Source organism: Amblyomma americanum, chromosome 11 (genome assembly GCF_052857255.1).
Source record: "Amblyomma americanum isolate KBUSLIRL-KWMA chromosome 11, ASM5285725v1, whole genome shotgun sequence".
NCBI lineage: Eukaryota > Metazoa > Arthropoda > Arachnida > Ixodida > Ixodidae > Amblyomma > Amblyomma americanum.
Genome location: NC_135507.1, coordinates 42,942,382 through 42,964,678, shown reverse-complemented (window position 1 = coordinate 42,964,678; position 22,297 = coordinate 42,942,382). Strand labels below are relative to the sequence as shown.

At 50.0% G+C, this 22,297-nt stretch overlaps 1 protein-coding gene across 1 annotated transcript in view; it reads right to left on the bottom strand.

The window, feature by feature from the left end:
- The window catches only part of LOC144110555 (uncharacterized), a 36,350-nt gene extending 19,773 nt beyond the window's left edge, over nt 1-16,577 (bottom strand). The window contains exons 1-6 of the mRNA XM_077643568.1: nt 16,469-16,577; nt 14,349-14,795; nt 6,752-6,980; nt 4,020-4,179; nt 3,061-3,206; nt 1,097-1,223 (exon numbers count right to left, since the gene is read on the bottom strand). Of these exons, the coding sequence (XP_077499694.1) occupies nt 1,097-1,223; nt 3,061-3,206; nt 4,020-4,179; nt 6,752-6,980; nt 14,349-14,795; nt 16,469-16,508 (1,149 nt within the window). The 5' untranslated portion in view covers nt 16,509-16,577. The remainder of the gene's footprint in view (nt 1-1,096; nt 1,224-3,060; nt 3,207-4,019; nt 4,180-6,751; nt 6,981-14,348; nt 14,796-16,468) is intronic.
- Nucleotides 16,578-22,297: the final 5,720 nt, after the last annotated feature.

The window sequence follows — 22,297 nt, the reverse complement described above, 5'->3', positions numbered from 1 at the left end:
TGGGCAGGGCATGCAATGCGATCGCAAGATAACCGCCGGTCCTTAAGGGTAACGGAGTGGATTACAAGAGAAGGCAAGCGTAGCAGGGGGCGGCAGAAACTTTGGTGGACGGATGAGATCAAGAAGTTTGCTGAGAACAACGAAGCAAACATTCATATGGCAGCCCTGATATTCGGGACTTTCACTTTTTTATCGCTACAAATGGCTGCGAATCAAGGGTCGCTCAGCTCCCAGAAATGCGTCGAATCAAAAGCGCATACCGCGGATTACCATGCAGATGGCAAAGCGCGGTAAAAAAAAATATAGGGGACAAGTAAGCACCACCGTAAGGGTATTATGACTCGATAGCATTGATGGGTTAATTCCCATGTATGCAGAATTGTTCAATCTCTAGTTAATATTCATAGATCCCTGGAGGTCCTCATACCACTCCTGGCGCAGTGGTGCAGCAGTTAACCGATGCGATTGGCTGCATATGGCAGCCAAGGGTAGCCAGTGGTCACATCCGGTCACCATGCTGTTGACACAGCGCTGCGGTGCACCTCACCATTGGCTGCATATTGCATCCAATTTCAGCCAATGGCAACGTCCGGTCGCCAACCATTCAATGGCCGGGTCGCTTGCCACAGACGCTCGAAAGCCGCGGGTATATCCTTATGACCAATGACACACGACCGAATGAACGCCAAATGGACAACGGAAAATGGGCAGCTCATAGAATACGGCCCTAGGCGTCCCTGTGGATTTTTTGAAGCGAAAAGCTTCACTACGCTAGGTAAAGCAGTCTTCGGGTGGGCAGCACAACATCCTTGAACGACCTTCAGCCCAACCAAGGATAGCCGTGTATGAACATATGTGGTACAGCTATGGTGTCGAACCCTTGACCCATGACCTTTAGTTGACTTTTGACATTTGATGACCTTTGGGTTGACCTCTGACCTTAAGAGCATCCGATGGAGTGTGTGAAGCCACGTGATGAGTAACCATGTGTGCAGAAGATTTTCGCAGAATTCCAGGGTTAGCCAAGTTAAGCCACTGCCATTTTTTTTTGTAACCTTCCGTCCTTGCACGTTCGAGGGCACGTCGCAGCACTCACCAAGCTGGGCTGGTAGTCGGCGAGCGTGCGACCCCAGAGGCTGGAGCCGGTGATGGTGCAGGAAGGGTTCACGTCGTCCCTGCCCGACAGGTGGGTGCGAAGCACCACAATGTCTATCTTCTGCCGGCTGCTCACGTGACCAAAGAAAGAGATGGAGAAAGTGTTCGTGCGTACATGTCGAGACGACGAGACACGGCCGAGTCTGCCAAGCACCCTAAGCTATCCCTGCTATCTACAGGGCTATCGAAAGCAGGGTTAAAGAGCAGCACAGGTAATTAATCCAATACTGGAAAGAGGTGGTTTCACACCGGTCCTTTGAAGGCCCAGCCTTTGCCAATATATTTTCAATATTGTGCCGATTACCTGTGCTGCTAGCGACTGAGGTAAAATTGCAGTCTACGTATGCAAACAGATTACTGCCTTTTAATGCCACAGAGGCTATTTCAAAGAAAACACAACTTATACCAACTAGAAGAGGGGAAACAATAAAATGCAGATTCTTGGAAAAAAAACGGCACAAAAGACGAAGGACATAGAAGAGACTCCGCCACTAACGCTAGCTCGCAACTGATCGTTGCTGTCAAGCATGTAAACCGGTACGTCGCTTGTAAAAAAGCGGAGGTATACAAAATTCCGCTCTCCTGTGGTAGTTCGCATATCGGTGAGACTGGCGAATACTTGAATGTGCGCTTGCAGGAACATAAGCTATCTCTGAAAAAACCACCTTCTTCAAATCTAGCGAACCATACTAGTGAATGCCGCGGGTGTGAGCCTTTTCTTGACAAAACCACAATTTGGACGCGCTTGGGGTTGATTCCAATGAGTATTAAGGCGAAAGCCTTTATTGGCTCATACTCGCGGTGTCCGTTTGTCCGTCCGTCCGTCCGTGACACTATTCAACTCGATCAGAAAAAATCTTTGTGCACGATGGGATTCGAACCACCATCCTTCCGTTCCGCAGCTGAGTGTGCTAACGACTACGCTACTTCTTACCAACGCATACGTCGTTCTCCTTGTCTAAGACGCTGGAGAGTGTTTTAGAAAGGCGTCGAATCAGATGGATGCCTCCCAAATGCCCTCCAGTGTCTCCAGCATTTAATATTCACAAGCAGTTGTGTGTTTAATTACCATCTTAACCACCCATCAGTGACACAAGCAGCAACACCGCGCTAAAGGCTTTCGCCTCACCGCACTTTAGGTCAACAAAGTGCCCCCCTGAATTTTTTTCCCTCTTATTACAAATTTCCTATAAACGTAAGACTAGCGCTTAAGACGTGGACATAGAAAAGAATCAGACAGAACTAGCGCTGATTCGATTCATTTCTATGTCCAAGTCTTAAGCGCTAGCTAGACTTACGTTTATAATGGATCACAACCAACTAGCCCAGATTTTCTGCTTTGACTAATTTGCTCCACCTTCGGGGATTCCCCTAAAGTATTTGACCAATGCGACTTCTAATACAACTTGACATGTTCTCCTTCCAATGAGAACGGCACTTTTAAACGCGGATCCCATCAGTGGTGGTGCAATACCCCTCGACCCCCGAAGCCACCGGTTCGTGTCACTTTTCCTCCACCGAGAAAGAGTGAACAGCCTGAGCTTCCTTTTGTGTTGCTGCCCGCCCTTACAAAAAATGGTCTATAGACAGTCTATAGACTTCTTATAGACTGTATAGCCTTCCTATAGATATTTCTTTTTGTCTATCCGTAGTCTATAGACAAAGTATACTAAAAGTGGATTGCCATGAATCTATAGATTGTCTATAGACTGTTTTCTAGGGTTTGTCTATAGAGAATAGACATTATAGACAGGAGTTTATGGAAGTCTATAGACTATAATTTATAAAGAAATTTTTGTAAGGGACGTGCCAGATGAGAACACGTCATTTCTATTTTCTAGTGAACTCCACCGTTATTGTGCGTTGTAGAATTCTAGGCTAACACAAGAAAGGGGCAGCGTTTACCTCGGAGACCAGCCCGCCCTGAGGTGCTTCTCGATGCTGGCGTACACTTGGCGCTGGGTGTTCGCAGAGAAAGTCATTCCCAGGGCCACCGATGGCCTCGGGATGACTGTCTTCGGGATGACCTTGTCTTGAAGCCGCCGGCACAACTGAAAAAAAAACGGTTCCACAAAGGTTGTGACCGGGACGCCGACCTTATTCACTGACTCTAGAAAAGAATTATTTTCAAAGGCCAACAGCCAAATTTCAGTTGTTTTTTTTTTTGAGAAGCGATAAGCTGAGTGTCCAAGGTACCCAATTCCACAAGGGTTGCGTTCGAAACGCGGTTCAATATTCTTATGAGAAGTTTTCGATCAGTCGATGCGCTCGTTACTATACGTAGGCTGATGCTAAGAACCTTAATCAGCGAGCGCGATATTACGCGCACGCTGGCAAGACTAATGTGTGCCCCGATGCTGGAGAGGGACTCGACACGTTTAGTATAGCAAAGCTCCCACTTGCGTTTCCCCACGAAAATTCGTTACAACACGCTGACGTACTGCCTTTGTCAAAAACACACAGTCCGGGAGGTTTGCTTTTAATTTCTGTACCAGTGCTCGCAAGCACCCCGCAGCCAAAATCTTCAGAGGAGTCAGAGTGATCAATCGCGTAGAACGTAGACCCAGTTGGTATTCGCTTATATGTATCTGTAATACAGCGGACAACAAGAGGAAACGCTAATGAGAAAAAATTGCATCGCCCAATATTGGATATGTATTGGCAAAGACCGGACCTACAAAGGACCACCATTTGCCAATATATCCCCAATGTTGGGCCGATGCCGTGTGCTGCTATAGGGCCTACAAAGCCTGCTGGCGCCACAGGGACCCTGTACGGTTGCGGATGCATAAGACGGCCACTTGTTTGTGCATCGCAGACTGCCCTGTGTTCCCTACCCCCGTTGAAGCTGTGGAGCGCGGTACCTGGAGGAACCTGAACAAGCGCTCCACGGCGGCCTCGGTGGTGCCGGCTCCGGGGACGAAGTCCAGGACTCCTGCGTGGCGGACGCCGTCCTTCCATAGATCGCGCATGTACGGCTCTCCCCGTGAGGACTGCATGTCCTTGGTCGCTTTCCTCAGACCGCTGGGGGGAAAGTCGGGAACGCGGAAAATGAAGGCTCGACCATTAAATATTAACCCACCGCGGTGGCTCAGTTGTTAGGGTGCTCGGCTAATGAGCCGGAGTTCCCGGGTTCGAACCCGGCCGTGGCGGCTGCGTTCCGCTGGAGGCGGGACGCAAAAGCGCCCTTGTGCTCTGACATCCTACAGCACACAGGTGCCCTTTGCGTTTCGCCTCCATCGAAACGCGGCCGCCGCGGCCGGGTTTCGCCTCCATCGAAACGCGGCCGCCGCGGCCGGGTTCGAATCCAGGAACTCCGGCTCTGTAGCCTAGTACCCTAACAACTTGGCCACCGCGGTGGGTTCGAGCATAGCCGCCTGTTTCTGTTTACGAACCTTTTAGTCCACATCGTGAGTTACATAATAATAATAATAATTGGTTTTTTGGGAAAGGAAATGGCGCAGTATCTGTCTCATATATCGTTGGACACCCGAACCGCGCCGTAAGGCAAGGGATAAAGGAGGGAGTGAAAGAAGAAAGGAAGAGAGAGGTGCCGTAGTGGAGGGCTCCGGAATAATTTAGACCACCTGGGGATCTTTATCGTGCACTGACATCGTACAGCACACGGGCGCCTTAGCGTTTTGCCTCCATAAAAACGCAGCCGCCGCGGTCGGGTTCGAACCCGGGAACTCCGGATCAGTAGCCGAGTGCCCTAACCCCTGAGCCACCTCAGAACAAAGTATCGTGACATTCATTTTTGCACTGCAATTGTTTGTGCTTAGGAAAGTGCGGCTTCAGCTGAGGCGACGTAGCAGAAAAGACGAGCCATGGAGCTATCGTCACAAAACCGTTGCCTCTGCATTCAAGGCTCCCAACAATCGGCGCGGAGCGCAGTGGAAATGTCCGTTTAGTGGACACCACCAGAATGCGGCCCCTGTTGCGGTCACTGCCTTGATTTCTCTTTCTTCACTGTTTTGCTCTTTTTCTGCTCGGTTTCCGTATATAACACTCAATTTACGAACCCCTCACGCAACGCACATGTTAAGTTCTGGCGTCCCTCTTTTACAAAGCATCTAGTGTAAAAAACGACGGACTAACAATACATTTCTGGTTTCTGATTCTGGAAGCTTCCTAACTTTTCGGCGTCCCTTTAGAAGCAGTTCCTTCTCTCTGAACTTTCTCTGTCTTATACTGTGGGTTTCTATGGGTTTATAAGAGTGCCTGAAACACTATCTCAGGACGCATATTAGGATAAATAGACCTAAAGCATATAATAATCTCACGGTGCAGCATGAGAAACTTGGTAGCTGTTTAGCCGCCGTGAGGAGGAAGCCCCTTTATAAATAAGCAAGCAAGTTAGAAGATTCTATTAGAAGGCTACTCGGAGCGCCCTCCTTGCTACAAAAATTAACTTATTACAAAGGTGACCACATGGGGGCAGAGTGAGTCAGGGCTTAAAGTCTGGCTCCATCGTAGGGGGTCCCTAGTAATTCGAGCACAGTGGAGAGGGTAATAGAGGGAGAGAGAGAAAGCGGCTGGCAGCCTGTTTTACACATAGATTCATATAAAATAATAATAATTGGTTTTTTGCGAAAGGAAATGGCGCAGTACCTGTCTCATATATCGTTGGACACCTGAACCGCGCCGTAAGGGAAGGGATAAAGGAGGGAGTGAAAGAAGAAAGGAAGAAGAGGTGCCGTAGTGGAGGGCTCCGGAATAATTTCGACCACCTGGGGATCTTTAACGTGCACTGACATCGCACAGCACACGGGCGCCTTAGCGTTTTTCCTCCATAAAAACGCAGCCGCCGCTGTCGGGTTCGAACCCGGGAACTCCGGATCAATCATATAAAGGGGAGAAGTAAATTTAAGGGTGTTTTTTTGCTCAGTTTATAATATTGTTTTATACAAAGTGCATGGAGAAAGAAAGAAGATCCGGTCTAAGGCGGTGAAGCTATCTGAACAGCGTACAGTGGACCGTGGTGCGTGCGCGCACGAATTTGGAGGGCGGGTCTGTGTATGCGCGCCTGCAAAAAAAAGAACATCGCTGTGTAAAAATTGAAAACTGGCTTTTTGGGGAAAGCAAATGGCGCAGTATCTGCTTCACATCTCGGCGGACACCTGAGCCGCGCCTTAAGGGAAGGAATAAAAGAGGGACTGAGAGAAGAAAGGAAGAAAGAGGTGCCGTAGTAGAGGGCTCCGGAAAATTTCTGCCACCAGGGTTCTTTAACGTGCACTGACATCGCACAGCACACGAGCGCTTTAGGGTTTCGCCTCCATCGAAACGCGACCGCCGCGGTCGGGTTCGGACCCGGGGACTCCGGATCAGTAGCCGAGCGCCCTGACCACTGAGCCACCGACCGCGGCGGGTGTGTGCAGATTCCGATTCGCCAATACCCAAAGACAATGAAGGCGAGTCGTCAAAATTGGAGAAAAGTCTGAGACCCCCTGGGACTCCCACGAGTTTAAGCCCCAGAGTGAGTACTCTCTGACTTCCAATGGCACTTAGTCCGCGAAACGGGTACGTTTCTCAAAATGGTCGCATAAGGCATGTTTGCGTTCTAATGTTAAGTACCCGACGGCTGACGAGAATATACCTGAAGCTGAAGGCGATCCCGACCAGGGTGCTCCGGTAGCGCCGCGTGTTGTGCCTGAAGCGTCGTAGCGCGGCGCTGGGCCTGCCCAGGCGAGCCACGTCAGCCTCTTGCGGCCGGCCCCGGTAGAGAGCATCGAAGAAGGCGTAGTCGCACAGGCCGTCCTCCGGAAACCACGTGTCCACCCCCGTCCAGTTGCCAAACACGCACAGAAGCCGTGGCGCTGCACGCGCTGCGGGAAGTCGACGGACGTCCACAGGTGTCGTTTCACCTTCTTACTTGGGATGTCTATTCTGAAAACGCAAGTTCTATATTCTGTTATCACTGAACGTTAGGCAGTAACGCCTTGTTATTCCTTATGTTTAGTCAGTCTATCTGTCAATCATGCAGCCTGAATTTAACGAACGTTTATTATTAATGCAGACCGAGCCCAGAAAATATGGACCAAGGATTCTAGTTCGCATGGCTCCCACCACGTGCCACATGGCGCTGAACACTTAAAATAAACACGGGAATTTCAAATGCTAAACACTTTCTATCGATTTTCTACGGCTCAGACCTGGTCGTTCAAACTCGGGCCATTGAATGGGCTATTCAGGTCGCTGTCAGCCGTGGACTGATTGCCACATCTAGCACGGATCATCTGCGTTTTGTCTTCTTTGACGAAATAAATCTTAATAGGGTAGAACGTTGGGCCAGTTGGTGTAGCGACATATTTAAAAAAAACTTTGCGCAGAATAACACAGGACGGGAGGGAGAGACACGCACACACACACACCAGCGCAAACTTGCAACTGTATTTTCAGAAAAGATACACCGCCTTAAGAAGCAGAGAGGGCGCAAGCGTACAAAATCCAGAACATCACGTGTGGGAAGAGAAGAGCACGCTCATAGATACAGTAAAAAGTGCATCAAGGATAGGCACATGCAGAATCTTATCAGAACTAATCGGATTTGAACAACAAAAGCAGGCTATCCATTGCGGAGAAAGGCGAGTTCTTTTTTGAGAAGGGCCACCGAAGCCTTACTGCACGCAGCCATCCGTGGTGCTAATTTTAAGGGCCTCTTTTTAACTGGCGGCTCGAACCTGTCTTTGCATTGCCTCAAAGGCGAACACTACACTGACAGGAATAAGAAGAAGAAACAGCAGTGCCGTCCTTTTCTCCGTTCTACTTCGGGCGAGCTTCCGATAGGCTGGCCCGGGAAATTGTAGAGGCCCTTAAAATTAGTACCAGGGAAGGCTGCGTGAGTAAGGCTTCGGTGGCCCTTCTCAAAAAAGAACTCGCCTTTCTCCGCAATGCTTTTGTTGTTCAAATCCGATTAGTTCTGATAAGATTCTGCATGTACCCACCCTTGAAGCAATTTCTACTGTATCTATGTGCGTGCTCTTTTATTCCCCCACGTGATGTTCTGGATTTTGTACGCTTGCGCCCTCTCTGCTTCTTAAGGCGGTGTATCTTTTCTGAAAATACAGTTGCAAGTTTGCGCTCGTGTGTATGTGCGTGTTTCTCCCTCCCGTCCTGTGTTATTCTGCGCAAAGTTTTTTAAATATGACGAAAAAAATGTTTTGCAATCCATTTCTACGGCTGTCTTAAATAGCTGGTCTGAGCGCAGAAACAATTTCATAGATCTGAGTTTGCAGCGAAGAGAAGAAAAAAAATCAGCCCTCATTATCGCCATGTTCTCGCAAAACCTCTTGGGACTCTCTACTGTTCTCAAATTTACAACTTTAAAATATCCCTATTGAGTTCCGCAGTGTTCGCTACTGGCGGTCAACAGATGACGCTAAATACTAATCTCCATTAGAGTTACTATAGCGAAGCCTATCTGATAATAACTATAATCTCCATGAAATCACGGCGAAATCGAAATCTGAACACTTTTCGGGATGACACGGCTTCATTCCGAGGAGCACACTCGACAGATATTGAGCCAGTGATAAGGCACTGTTAAGGCATCATGGCAACAGGTGAAACTTTTTCGAACCTTGGTACACAATACAGTGATATATATATACACACATATATATATTGTCACGGAGTTCTCACGGAGAGACGCTTCAACAGCTGGAGTCGGCAAGAGGAGACGGTAATGGCGGCCGATCCGCGATAGCACGATCACAACCTCATCGTCTTCGCGGACAGCTTGCGCCACCTGGCAACACTAGGTGGCATTATTCCCCCCTCCGAAAAAGAAGGGCATCGCAGTGGTAGGCGCGCTAAGGTTCAGAAGGGAAACAGAGAAGAACGCGAGGAAGACGGAGCGCACACAGAGTCACAACGGAGGGCCGCTAAGCCGTTATCGGGCATAGTACGGCTTAAGCCGCACAACGTGCACAATGTCAGAGCTGTTGGGCTGTCGACGTCTCGGTTGCGCGGCACCGTCGGGAACCACTTCATAGGTAACATCACTGATACGCCGTAGCACTTTATAGGGGCCAAAGTACCGGCAGAGTAGTTTCTCGGACAAGCCCTGGCGGCGGACAGGTGTCCACACCCAAACTTGTTCACCGGGATTGTAGTCGACCTGTCGGTGTCGAAGGTTGTAACGGCGCGCATCAGTGCCCTGCTGCTGGCCGATGTGTACGCGGGCAAGCTGACGGGCTTCTTCAGCGCGTTGGGCAATTTCATGAACATCGGGTGCGAGTTGGTCTTCATCGAGGCATGGTAGCATCGCGTCAAGCATGCTCTGGACTTCACGTCCATATACAAGACGAAAGGGAGTAAAGCGTGTAGTCTCCTGGAGGGCCGTGTTGTACGCAAATGTGACGTACGGTAGCACCTCATCCCAAGTTTTGTGCTGAACGTCTACGTACATTGACAGCATGTCCGCAATGGTCTTGTTTAAGCGTTCGGTTAGCCCATTGCTCTGCGGATGATAAGCTGTGGTCTTGCGATGGCTAGTGCAGCTCAACGTAAATATATGGTCGATTAGCTGCGCTGTAAACGCTGTGCCTCTGTCGGTAATAACGCACGAAGGGGCTCCGTGCCGCAAGACGATGTTTTGCATGAAAAAGTCGGCGACCTCTGAAGCTGTGGCACAGGGTATCGCCTTGGTCTCGGCGTAGCGAGTCAAATAGTCAGTAGCGACTATGATCCACTTGTTTCCTGAGAGTGACAACGGAAAAGGACCGAGAAGGTCCATTCCTATTTGATCGAACGGAGAGCGGGGTGTAGTAACGGGCTTGAGAAAATCCGCCGGCTTAAGCGGTGGCGTCTTCCGGCGCTGGCATTCACGGCAGCTTTTTACGTACCTTTGGACATCGTCCGAGAGTCCGGGCCAGTAGTACATGTTGCGTATCCTGGCGAGCGTCCGGGAAAAACCCAGATGGCCTGAAGTGGGCTCGTCGTGGCATGCCAATAAAATGTCGGCGCGAAGATCGGCCGGAAGTACCAGAAGGTAACCTCTTTCTTGGCCTCTCGAGTTCTTCTTGTATAAGATACCTTCGCGCAAACAGAAAGAGCCGAGACGTCGAGCGAAGTGTCGTGGTAGAGGCATGGCGTGACCTTCAAGGTTGTCAATCAGCGGTCGGAGGTCCGTGTCAGCCCGCTGCCGGGCTATTATGTCCGATGCATTAAGTATACCGAGGAAACCGCTGTCGTCGTCGATTTCGGGACCGGAAGAGTCGAGTGGTGCACGCGACAGCGTGTCGGCGTCTTCGTGTTTACGGCCCGACTTATATACGATGGTAATGTCGAATTCCTGGAGCCGTAAACTCCAGCGGGCCAATCGTCCAGACGGGTCTCGCAAATTAGCCAGCCAGCATAGGCAGTGGTGGTCGGTTACGACTTTGAATGCGCGGCCGTAAAGGTAAGGGCGAAATTTCATGGTGGCCCATACGACAGCAAGGCATTCCTTCTCTGACGTAGAGTAATTGCGTTCGGCGCGGGAGAGAGTACGGCTAGCATAGGCTATAACTCTCTCAATGCCCTCTTGGTGTTGGACAAGGACAGCTCCAAGACCGATATTGCTGGCGTCGGTGTGGATCTCGGTGTCGGCCTCTTCGTCGATGTGTGCAAGAACGGGAGATGTCTGAAGGCGTTGGCGGAGCGAAGAGAAAGCCGTCTCTTGGTCTATTGTCCAAACGAAGGAGGTGTTGCTCCTGGTGAGGCGCGTCAACGGCTCTGCAATCTTTGCGAAGTCCGCAATAAACCGTCGGTAATATGCACAGAGACCCAGAAAACGCTGGACAGCTTTCTTGTCAGTCGGAGTAGGAAAATTGGCGACGGCTGCTGTCTTGTCGGGGTCGGGTCGAACTCCGTCGGCGCTCACAACGTGACCGAGGAACCTGAGCTCTGTGTAACCGAAGTGGCACTTCTGGGGCTTCAGCGTAAGGTCAGCGGAATGGAGGGCTCTGAGGACAGTTCGCAGGCGCACGAGATGCTGTTCAAAAGTTTCTGAAAAAACGACAACGTCGTCCAGGTATACAAGACAACTTTGACACTTGAGGCCGGTGAGGACAGTGTCCATCATCCGTTGAAACGTCGCTGGCGCAGAGCACAAGCCAAAAGGCAGCACTTTGAATTCATAGAGGCCATCTGGTGTAACGAAGGCAGTTTTTTCGCGGTCCCGTTCGTCCACTTCAATTTGCCAATAACCGCTCTTCAGGTCAATGGATGAAAAGTACTTAGCACGCCGTAATCTGTCCAGGGAGTCATCAATGCGGGGCAACGGGTAGACGTCCTTTTTAGTCACATTGTTTAATTTACGGTAGTCCACGCAGAATCGAAGTGTTCCATCCTTCTTTTTAACAAGGACAACAGGCGAAGACCACGGGCTTTGAGAAGGTTGAACTACACCGTCGTCAATCATCTCCTGAACTTGCTTTTGGATTACTTCCCGTTCTTTGGCGGAAACACGATAAGGCTGCTGGCGGATAGGGCGAGCGTCGTCATACGTAATGATCCGGTGTGGCGTTAGGGGCGTTTGACGAACTTTCGACGAAGAAGCGAAACACTGTTTATACTCCAATAGCAAGTGCTCTAAGGCCAGGCGCTTTCCTTCGGGGAGGTTGCAGTTGATGTCGACATTCGGAACAGATTGGTCGTCAGTGGCGCGCGATGATTGGTCGTCAGGGGCCGCTGCCGCGAACGCAAAGCAGACCGGAACATCCACAACCGCTTCAGCGGTAGCGATCGCAGTTCCAGAGAAAAGGTGCCGGTGCTCTGGAGAAAAATTTGTAACAAGGATCGCAGACCGGCCAGCGCGAATTGTTAGTAAGCTTCGAGCGGCGCAGATGCCTTGAGTCAGGAGGAGCGAATGATTAGCCTCGGTGACTGCTTCAGCGTCGTGCAACTCAGCACAGGCGACTTCAATCAAAACACTGCTACGGGGCGGAAGTGTGACGCTGTCGGCGAAAACGCGAAGTGCGGCACTGCGTTGGCAGGAGTTGTCGAGTTCGGCGGCTTGCTCTGTGGAAAACATGACGATTCGGTTGCGCAGATCGATAATTGCTCCATACTCCCGCAGAAAGTCGATGCCGAGGATTAGGTCCCGAGAACACTCGCCCAGGACGATGCAGCTGACGACGAACGTGGACTTGCTGATCTGAACGCGAGCAGTGCACATACCCTTGGGCGTAACCAGATGACCGCCGGCAGTTCGAAGGTGCGCGCCAGGCCAAGGGGTAATCACTTTTTTCAGAATGGTCGCCAGTTGTCCACTTAAGATCGAATAATCGGCCCCGGTATCAACTAATGCGCTTACTCTGCGACCATCGATAAGAACGGGTATTTCTAAAGAAACGCGGTTTTTTAACTCTGGTGATGGCGTCGGCGGGTTTTTGTCGGATTGTAGCGGCGACGACGGGAGGTCTTCAGCACAGCGCCCCCCAGCGACCTCGCCCCCGAAGGTCGCGGGTTTCAGTTTTCCCGACGAGGACTTGGCGATCGGCCCGGTGCCGCTCGCGAGAAGCCGGGAGGTGTCGGGGAAGAGCGCCTCGGTGAGGGTGAGCGCGACTGCCGCTGCGCTCGGGATGGATTGCGCTGGTCCGCAAGGAATTCTTCAATTTCAGGGGGTCGTTCACCTTGACGGGGTCTCGGTGAGTCGGTGCGGAAGCCTTGGATGCCGATGCGTCGGTAATAACAATTTCGATAAAGATGACCTGGCTCTCCGCAATGAAAACAGAGCGGTCGTCGGTTAGGTGTACGCCAAACGTCGGCCTTTCGGAGGGGTGCTCGACGATCCTCGAAGTACTGCACCGGTTGCACAGAGGGCCGCGGGGCTTGAGGCGTGGCGTGAATTGGTGGCGGCGAAGCGGCAGCCGGACGCCTTGCAACTTCGGCGTACGTCGGACGGTGGTAGTCCCCAGGCAGAGGTGGTACGTCGACCACAGGAACAGGGCCCCGGAACGCCTGTTGCACCTCCTCTCGTACAAGAGCGGAGATGGAACCGAGCGCAGGCTGCGACGGGCTACAAAATTTGTGAAGCTCCTCACGCACGATTGTGCGAATAAGTTCCCGCAAATCATCAGGATGCTGTCCGATGGTGGCAAACGATGATGTGACTGCAGCAGCATGCACGGGCCGGTCGTAACTGGCGCAACGCTGTTGCAGGACCTTCTCCATCGTTGTGGCTTCCGAAAGAAATGCAGCAACTGTAGATGGTGGGCTGCGCACGAGGCCTGCGAACAGCTGCTCTTTGACGCCTCTCATTAAGTGCCGAAGTTTCTTCTCTTCAGGCATGGCAGGATCAGCTCTCCTGAAGAGCCGCGTCATGTCCTCGACGTACATTTGTACGCTTTCGTTCGGTAGCTGGACGCGGGACTGGATTGCCCGCTCCGCTCTTTCGCGGCGATCCGCGCTGGTGTAGGCCTCCAGCAGGCGACGGCGAAACTCTCGCCAGGAAGTTAGAACTTCCTCACGGTTCTCAAACCACGTGCGGGCACCATCCTCTAGGCTAAAGTAGACGTTTCTTAGTTTCGCGGCGTCGTCCCACTGGTTATAAGCAGCCACACGCTCGAAGTGAAGGAACCAGTCCTCCACGTATTCGAAAAGGTCCCCGTGGAAGGCCTTGGGAACCCGCGGGGTCTGCAAGGTATAGTGGGCAGGTGTAGCACCGGCAGCTTGCGTGAGAACACCGGTGGCTGGCATCATGACTGTCGCGAGTGGTCCAAGCTCCGGTGAAAGTCCCTGCAGCATCCGGCTGAAGCGGTGTACCGGGGTGTCAATCGGCGCAGGGCTGGCGGCACGGCTCCCTGGAGGGGTTTCTTGCATGGGATACTCGTACCCAGCAGGCTCCACCAAATTGTCACGGAGTTCTCACGGAGAGACGCTTCAACAGCTGGAGTCGGCAAGAGGAGACGGTAATGGCGGCCGATCCGCGATAGCACGATCACAACCTCATCGTCTTCGCGGACAGCTTGCGCCACCTGGCAACACTAGGTGGCAATATATATATATATATATATATATATATATATATATATATATATATGAGTTCTAGCACAACCAAACAACTGAGGTACCTTCCTGGTATCATTGCGTATTCGTTGCCCAAGCATCCAGGTACTGCACATGCTCAGGAGGCATCCGGCTCGTCCGGTGCATGTTCGTGCTACGCAGAGCATTCTCCACTGCGGTGCATCTCTCCAGCAACTTACGTGGCGCTGCTGAGTTCGCCATACTCTTCTCTGTAGCTTGCTCAGTGGTGCTAGTCGTCACGGGCTTCCCGTCAGTCAGGCCTTTCCAGCTGGACGTAGACCGGCGGTGACCGCCTGCCGCGTTGGCGACGGTTTTTACGGTAGTCGAAGAGGCAGCCTTCGCGCGCGTAGGTGGAGACGGGATAGCTTTCGTCCTCGCGGATTCGAGGCCCTCGGTGACGTCATCGAGCGACTCGTCATCAGAGTCGAGATTCGCACGGTCGCTGCCAGCGCCGCTTGAGCTGGCGCCCTCGGTGGTGTCGCGACCTCTGCTGGGTGCGGACGGCTGCTGCGTCTCGTGATCGACGATGGCCGAACGGCGTGGACTGTAGCGGCGGTTTCTGTCCGGGGCCGATTCAGTCTCGCTCGTTAAGCTGGCTTCGTCTAAGCTGTAGTCCCTTGTGAGAGCTGTCGGAAGGAGAAAACGGAGGAATCATTGGAGGTTAACTCATTACAAAAAATTTCTTTAGGCAGTCTATAGACTGCGCATAGACTTCTACCTATAAACTCTATAGACTCAATAGACAAACCCTAGAGAACAATCTACAGGCAATACAAATCCTATAGACAGTCCGTAGACAATCTATAGATTTATGGCCAAAGACGTTTAGTAGACTTCTGTCTATAGACAGTATATAGACTATGAATGTACAAAAATAAATATCTGGCAATAAAGTCTATAAGAAGTCTATAGACTGTCTATAGACCATGATTGTACGAGCCCGGAATCGGCGGAAGGATACGATAAGTAACGCAGTTCTCGACGTCTTCCGACAGAAACCAACAACGTGTCCATCATGCTACAGCAATAAAAGTCAGCATGCATGTGGGTTCTGCTGGACAGGAAAATTGACGACCGCTGTATCGTTCATGTTGCTTACACGTTTTTGTTTTGTGGTTCTTCTGATCGGCTCACTGCAGCAAATGCAGTCGTGTTTCGTGATTTCGTTGGCCTGAGCTAGGAGACAGGAAAGCTTTGAAGTGTATTGTACATCGTAAAGTTGCACTGACCAAAAACGAAACATTGCCGACTCTATACGCAGAGGAAACGAATGTGAACAACGTGCCCTTAGGAGCCTCTAAGCTTGAGTTTTAAACAATGTTTCACTGCTGACACTCAAGTAACCTTTTTTAAAGGAGCATAAAGGCCGAATTTACGTTTCACGTCTTCATTTTAAATGATGCGCTAGACATTAGCATACACGGATTAACATGTATTCACCTACGATGCTAAATCATTTACAGTTGAATTTTTTCTCTCATCTGTTTAGTTTTCGGTTTCAACGGTGGACACCTCAACCGCTCCGAAAGGGGAGGAGGGTGGGAGTGAAAGAAGAAAGAGAGAAAGATGTGCCGTAGTGGAGGGCTCCGGAACAATTTCGACCACCTGGGGCCTTTAACATGCACTGACATAGCACATAACCCGGGCGCCCTTGCGATTCGCCTCCATCGAAACGCGGTCGCCGCGGTCGGGTTCTAACTCGGGTACTCCGGCTCAGTAGCCTAGCGCCCTAACCACTGAACCACTGCGGCGGGGTAAATTATGTTAAAATAGAGGTTATCTGAACATAAATTATGTTAAATTATCTGAATATTAGCGCCGTTACATGTAATAGTCCTGACAGCAGCTAACATGCGTGTTTCGCCTGAAGGAGTATAGACACCAAATTTGGGTTGGTTGCTTATTTTTTTCTTTGTGCAATGGGTGTAGTCAGGTGATGATGATGATGATAATGAGTACGTGATCGCCATACATGGATCACCTCGTGGCATTGACCTGTTACCGGTAAACAATTTCTATTTGAATTCCATCTCTCATGCTGTAAGTTCTGTGCAGCTCACGTGACGCGTGAGAAAAATTGCCATATAATAATCATTCCTTCGTGATTTATCACTTCCTGTTCTATAGACAGACTGGCTCAAGCGTTCTGGCGAAATAAAACGACGTAGCATAATGTATCATTCCAAATAATCACGCATCATGCATGTCTTACGTAGCACTACAGAGAAGAAAACACGCAATCAAACATGTGGTGTTTTTTGTACACCTTCACCGCCGTAGAGAAATATTAACAGCATACCTGTGCCCAGAAGCACCATCGCTATTCCAGCGACGGCCATCGCAAAAACGCCGATGGCGATGGCGATGCCGGACCAGCTGCTGCTCTCGGGGCTTGCGGATGCCTCTGTTACCCTGAGGAGAAGAAGCGCTGTTGTGTCACATGTAGCTTTTGAAGCGAAAAACTTCCCTACGCGGGTCAGAGCCGAGCTTCGCGTGAGCCGAACTGGTGAGTTATGCGCATGCGCGAAAACGAGTGACGTCACGCGCCACGCAGGTGGTCGCTCCTCGCCGCTGCCGCAGCCACGCGCTACTGCACATGTGCGTCATGTGCATGCGCAAGGATGCTAATAATGCGCTTGCCAGAGAATAGGCGTGCGCACTCGACATGGAAGGGAAGGAGAGTGCGGCTGCTGCTGGACTACGCAAGAAAGCCGATAAACTAAATTCGTCCGATCCAGAAGTACTCTCTTGGGAGTTGGCTGCACAACAGCGAAAAAAATTATAAAGCCAAAGCTAAGCTACAAAGCATAACCATGACGCCAAACCAAGCATAACTGAAGCTTTTCGCTTGTATATCCAGGCTTAACCAGAGCTAAGCCATTGCCTAATTTCTTACCCCCCCCCCTCATTTTTTTTCCATTTTCCCCACCTATGGGTGGCAAAAGAACAACATTGCCTTCGGGTCTTTTCATTTATTTTATGATTGGATTAAGCCTGTTGTACGTCAGTGGCGCAGGCAGGGGCTCAATATTTTTCATTCTTTTTAGGTTGCCCCAGCCTAATATTTGTCCCACGCACCACGTCAGACTCCGATAGCACCTTTCTTCATGCAACGAAACAAAACTCGCTTTACGCTGCGGGCGTGAATATTCAAAATACTAACATAGAATTCAGAACTCCTACGGGACAATGGGAACCAGGAAACGCAATACGAATCGGATAAAACAAGCCTGGCTGAAGCGAAAAATTGCCAGCAATAAAAAAAATATGAAGGTTTCTTCTCCATTCGTTCTATCGATATTTCAAATTCTGAAGCTTTTGGTTTAGTGCATTCCTCGAACAGACGGGCTTGACGTCCCGTCTGTTGCCCGCCATGTAGTGTCGCGCAGTGACCGAACGCTCCGCGTGTGGCATACCTTGGACGATCAACAGCTGGACGCCCCACTCCAGCTGCAGCGTACACGGTGTTGTGCGCGTGTGCTTTCTCTTCTTTTAAGGACTCAACACGCATGCAACCTGCATATATGTATAATTGGGTAAATAGTGTGTTTGTGTATGTTACCACTCCCCCTATACTTTCTTACGGTCCCCTCACCTCTTACACTTCATTTTTCTGTTCTGCCTGCTATCCTTTATTTCCGCTGCCCCAGCTAGCTCAGGTGCCTCCGTAGTGATGGCAGGTGCCGGGGCTAGCAAAAATCTTTTCCTTCCTTTTGATTTTTATAGTTCTCCTTGTTTTTGAATAAACACTACTACCATAACTGGTTTTTGCGAGGTGACCGGGGTGTGAGCAAGGTCACTCCGAGTATCGCTAATCTGAAATGAGTCCCCATTGTGGGGAAAATGACCATACTTTCGATTTTGTCGCATAGTTCTTTAATGCGTCGCTTCGCCCAGATTTTTAAGAATGGCAGGGGCTTAGCTCGGCTATGCCAGGATATACGTAGCGAAAGCTAAGGCATATTTGGTTTGCCTTGGTTAATCTTGATTGCAAGTCCAGGTAGTCTGGTTGCCTGGCTAGTTGTTGTCACGTGGTTCGTCACGCGGTTGCTCTCGTGGTGCGGTGCTACCACGGTGGGAATGCGAGCACGGCGGTACTGCGAGTTCGTGGCCAATGTAGCTTTCGCTACAAAAGGCAATCGCGTATACTTTCTAATCGAAATGTACGCATGGTTGACCTGCTTAACGGTCATGGGACGCGTAGCCACAACAAATGGTCAGCACGCAGTCGCCTGCCCAAACGAGACCATCCCCCCCCCCCCTCCCGAAAGAGCTGCCCTTAAAGAAATTCTTGGACCGTGTGTAAACCGTCCATAGACTTTTGTCTATAAAGTCTCACAGTCTTTCTATAGGCATATCTTATAGACTAGTTTATAGGAAATACAAATCATACAGACAGTCTACACACAATGTAGAGATTTTTGGCCCAACACTTTTAGTAGATACACAATCTATAGATCTGTGGCCATACATTTTCAGTAGACTCTTCTCTATAGACCGTCTGTAGACAATGAATAGTCAAAGCGAATTGTCTATAGAAAGACAAAACCTACAAAGACAAAGCCTATGGCCAGTCATAGACCATTTTTATTAGTGCGGACGCTTCCGTGTATCTATCCCCAGATTTTTTTACCTTTAAGACATCAAACCGACTAACAAGTCAGCATCAGAATGTAAACGTTCCCAGCTGTAATGGACCAGAGAGATTTCGTACCGCGGCTATTTCCGCAACTACACGACCCAAGGAAGTGCTGTGTGGTCAGAAGAGTGCGTCCCTAAAAAGCAGGGAGGTATGCGCCTGTCACCAAGTTTGTGTGTGTGTGTGTGCGCGCGTGCGTGCAAGTGTGTGTGTGTGTGTGTGTGTGTGTGTGTGTGTGTGTGTGTGTGTGTGTGTGTGTGTGTGTGTGTGTGTGTGTGTGTGTGTGTGTGCGTGTGCGTGTGCGTGTGTGTGTGTGTGTGTGTGTGTGTGTGTGTGTGTGTGTTGCTCTTTAATAAATCTCATCCTCTGAAAAAATCAAGACATGGAAATCCGAGGGTCAATAACTCTTTTTAAGTCACAAAAAGAAGCCATTTTTCCGAACGTAATTTTGAGAAATAATTTTATTATGTCGACAAAAAATTTCGCGTTCGGTGTTTAGCGCTTTTCTCAGCAAGCCAATTTTCCAGTGAGCTTACAATACCAGCTAGAGACACGTAATGATTTGGAAAACCAACTGTCTGTCCACCAACACCAGCTCTTCATTTTCTACTGCAATTAGTCCGCGGCACGTTATTACAACAAAGCGCACTCCTGTCAGCTCTTTAGTTGCGATTAAAAAGAAAAAAAAGGTCAGACCCGATGAGGAATCTCTTGAGCAACGCTTCTACAAAGGGCACCATCTATATTATTGACTTTGATGGTTAGCATTATTTAGAGAAGAGAATCTCACGATTTAGTGAGAATACTTACAATGGAAGCGACACTGTAAATGCACAGAAATTACTGTTTCAAAGCCCTTGTAAAAAGGTGGCCATACTATTGACCAAATTCGTGCACGATGCCGCATGTGGCAAGGACACGTGCAGTTGGGGATAAAAGTCGTGGACTACGTGTTCCTCAAACAAAGCCGATAGCTCTGCTATTATCCGCCGGCTGGAGACCACACTTGTGAAGGTTAAAGCAAAAATTTTGTCATCTCCGCAAGAGAGGTCTCCAGCTGCCGACTAATAGTAGAGCTATCGGCTTCGTTTGAGGAACGCGTGGTCCAGAGACTTTTGTCCCCGACTGTAAAACGCAGAATACAGTCAAGCAAGGGCAACCGTTGCCCCATGCTCCCCGTCTCCTCTCCCACCAAGCTCCCCACATTCGGCCGACCGCATGTAAAAAATTACAGCATCATCCTCGGCCTTCCATTTGGACATACAGAGTGGACAACTGTTAGCGAGAACACGCGGGCGCGCGGTTCGGCCTAGCGGGAGCATATTCAGGAAAACTAGTTCGGTCCTTTCCGCAGCGCCAGCTGCGGGCACCACGTGCAACTGGAGTGTTCCAGCTAAGCGTGATCCCCACTGTACATATGTCATCACAGGGTCCCTGCGGCATCTGCACTCCGGTGCAGCGTTCCGCTCCCTTTACCATTAGCAAGAACAGCGGGCTATGTAAGTGACGATATTATCGTGCGTTACAGCTTACGAAAGTATTAACAATGTACGTAAGAGTGCTGTAGCCTTAAGTTAACCGGGAAAGCACTGCATTCCACTCAAAAGTCTCAAAAGTCAGTCTATTCATACAGCCCAACTTCAATTTGTCCTCAGTGTCCTTTTAGGGACATGTTTCGGAGGCGATGCAAGTGATCTTTCGGTCGTAAATTTTTCAAAAAGTGCTCCCTGATGTCCTCCGCGACACCTGCCGACAGTCGTCGCGAACCGCAGTGCGCATGCGCAAAACGAAAGCGTCTCCTACCTTCACCGCTGTCCCACGAACTTGATTCCAGCTCCCAGGAACCTGACACCGAATCTACAAGTGAAACAGGAACGACGCTTTTTAGTGAGTCATGATTCCCTTTTGACTGATCGATTTGCTTTATATAAACAATGGCACAAAAACATTTGTGACTAGTTCTTGCGCCACAGTAGATTGGTACCAGAACACAAAATATGAGAATTTTACGCAACTTATCTGACACGACGCCCAAGACTGCAACACATAGCATCAACCACTTAAGCAGAAAGGTGGAGACAGCGAAGTAAACAAAGCCGGTCCCGACATCTTTTATCTCCACGTCAATAAAAAAATAGAAAAAAACTGGTTAAAATTTTTAATGTCAGCTGTATGCCTAGAGACCTCACCCTCCAGAGTCCAGGGTCATGTGATCTTGCTATATGATAACGTCATTTCATGGCAGCAGGCTTATCTCACCGCTCCAGTCATCCACTTCAAGTTGAGCGCCCGCCATCACATACTACTATACGCTTTCTACTTCTTTCTTTTTGAGCAGCTACAGGCTGGAACGGGCTACCCTATGACATCGTCGGACAGGACAAAACCTCACTATAGTGATGGACTACAAACAAGCATGCAGAAACTACACAAGAGGCAGGATCGACAGCATCGCCAATCATACTCTACACACGACGAGAAGACACATAAACACTAAACAGAGTATAGTATGGGTTCCGGGACACCAGAGGATGAGGGCAACGTGGCAGCAGACGAGTTAGCTCGAGAGTACGTCAACCGAGCAGCCTCAACACTTTGCACCACGGGCACCTTTGACCCTGTTAGCCCCACGTACACAGACATACTCGATCATTACAGGGGTCAGCGGAAACGCTACCCAGCCCCACACAAAGGGCTAACCAAAGAGAAGGTGGTACTCTGGCGCAGACTACGAACCGGTACCTACCCGCACCTGCACAAACTACACAAGATTTTCCCTGCACAGTATGTAGACGAATGTCCGCGGTGCCAGGGTAAACCTGCACTAGAACATGTCACATGGACCTGCCCTAAGACAGACTTAAAGCCTAAAATAGACCATTCGAGTGTGATGCAGTGGGAGCACTTGCTGGCCAGCCAGGACGAGGAAGCGCAACGATTTCTCGTACGCGGTCGGGTTCGAACCCGGGAACTCCGGATCAGTAGCCCAGCGCCCTTACAACTGACACACCCGGCGGGTACAAGTTAGCCTCCAACTTCACATCTCGACATATCGGTGGACACCTCAACCGCACCTCATGGGAAAATGTAGGCTCAGAAAGCAAGCAATTGAAGGTGCATGTCTTTGGTCCGAATCCCTGTCACAAGCTAGCCTCCAACTTAACTAAAACATGTACGTAAGCTATATGCAAAGAGAAATGTTATGACGCCACCCAGAATGGTGCACGACGAACGGCTGCTTAAAGTTTTGGTGAATATTTTCAGGAATACTTCCACCACATTGAGGTCAACCAGTGATGACATCGCTGGGATTTCATCTGTACCTGAGATATCTGTGGCTCAAACCGGCGTCGTCGCTTCGGATGTGGGCTTGCCCCCGCCGCTCGCCTTTCCATCATTCTTCCTCTCTCCTGTCTGCACGTGGCAGTCATTGTCAGCTTTGGTGTGACGTCATCACTTTGATCTCATGTCATGACACTAAATTTTGCG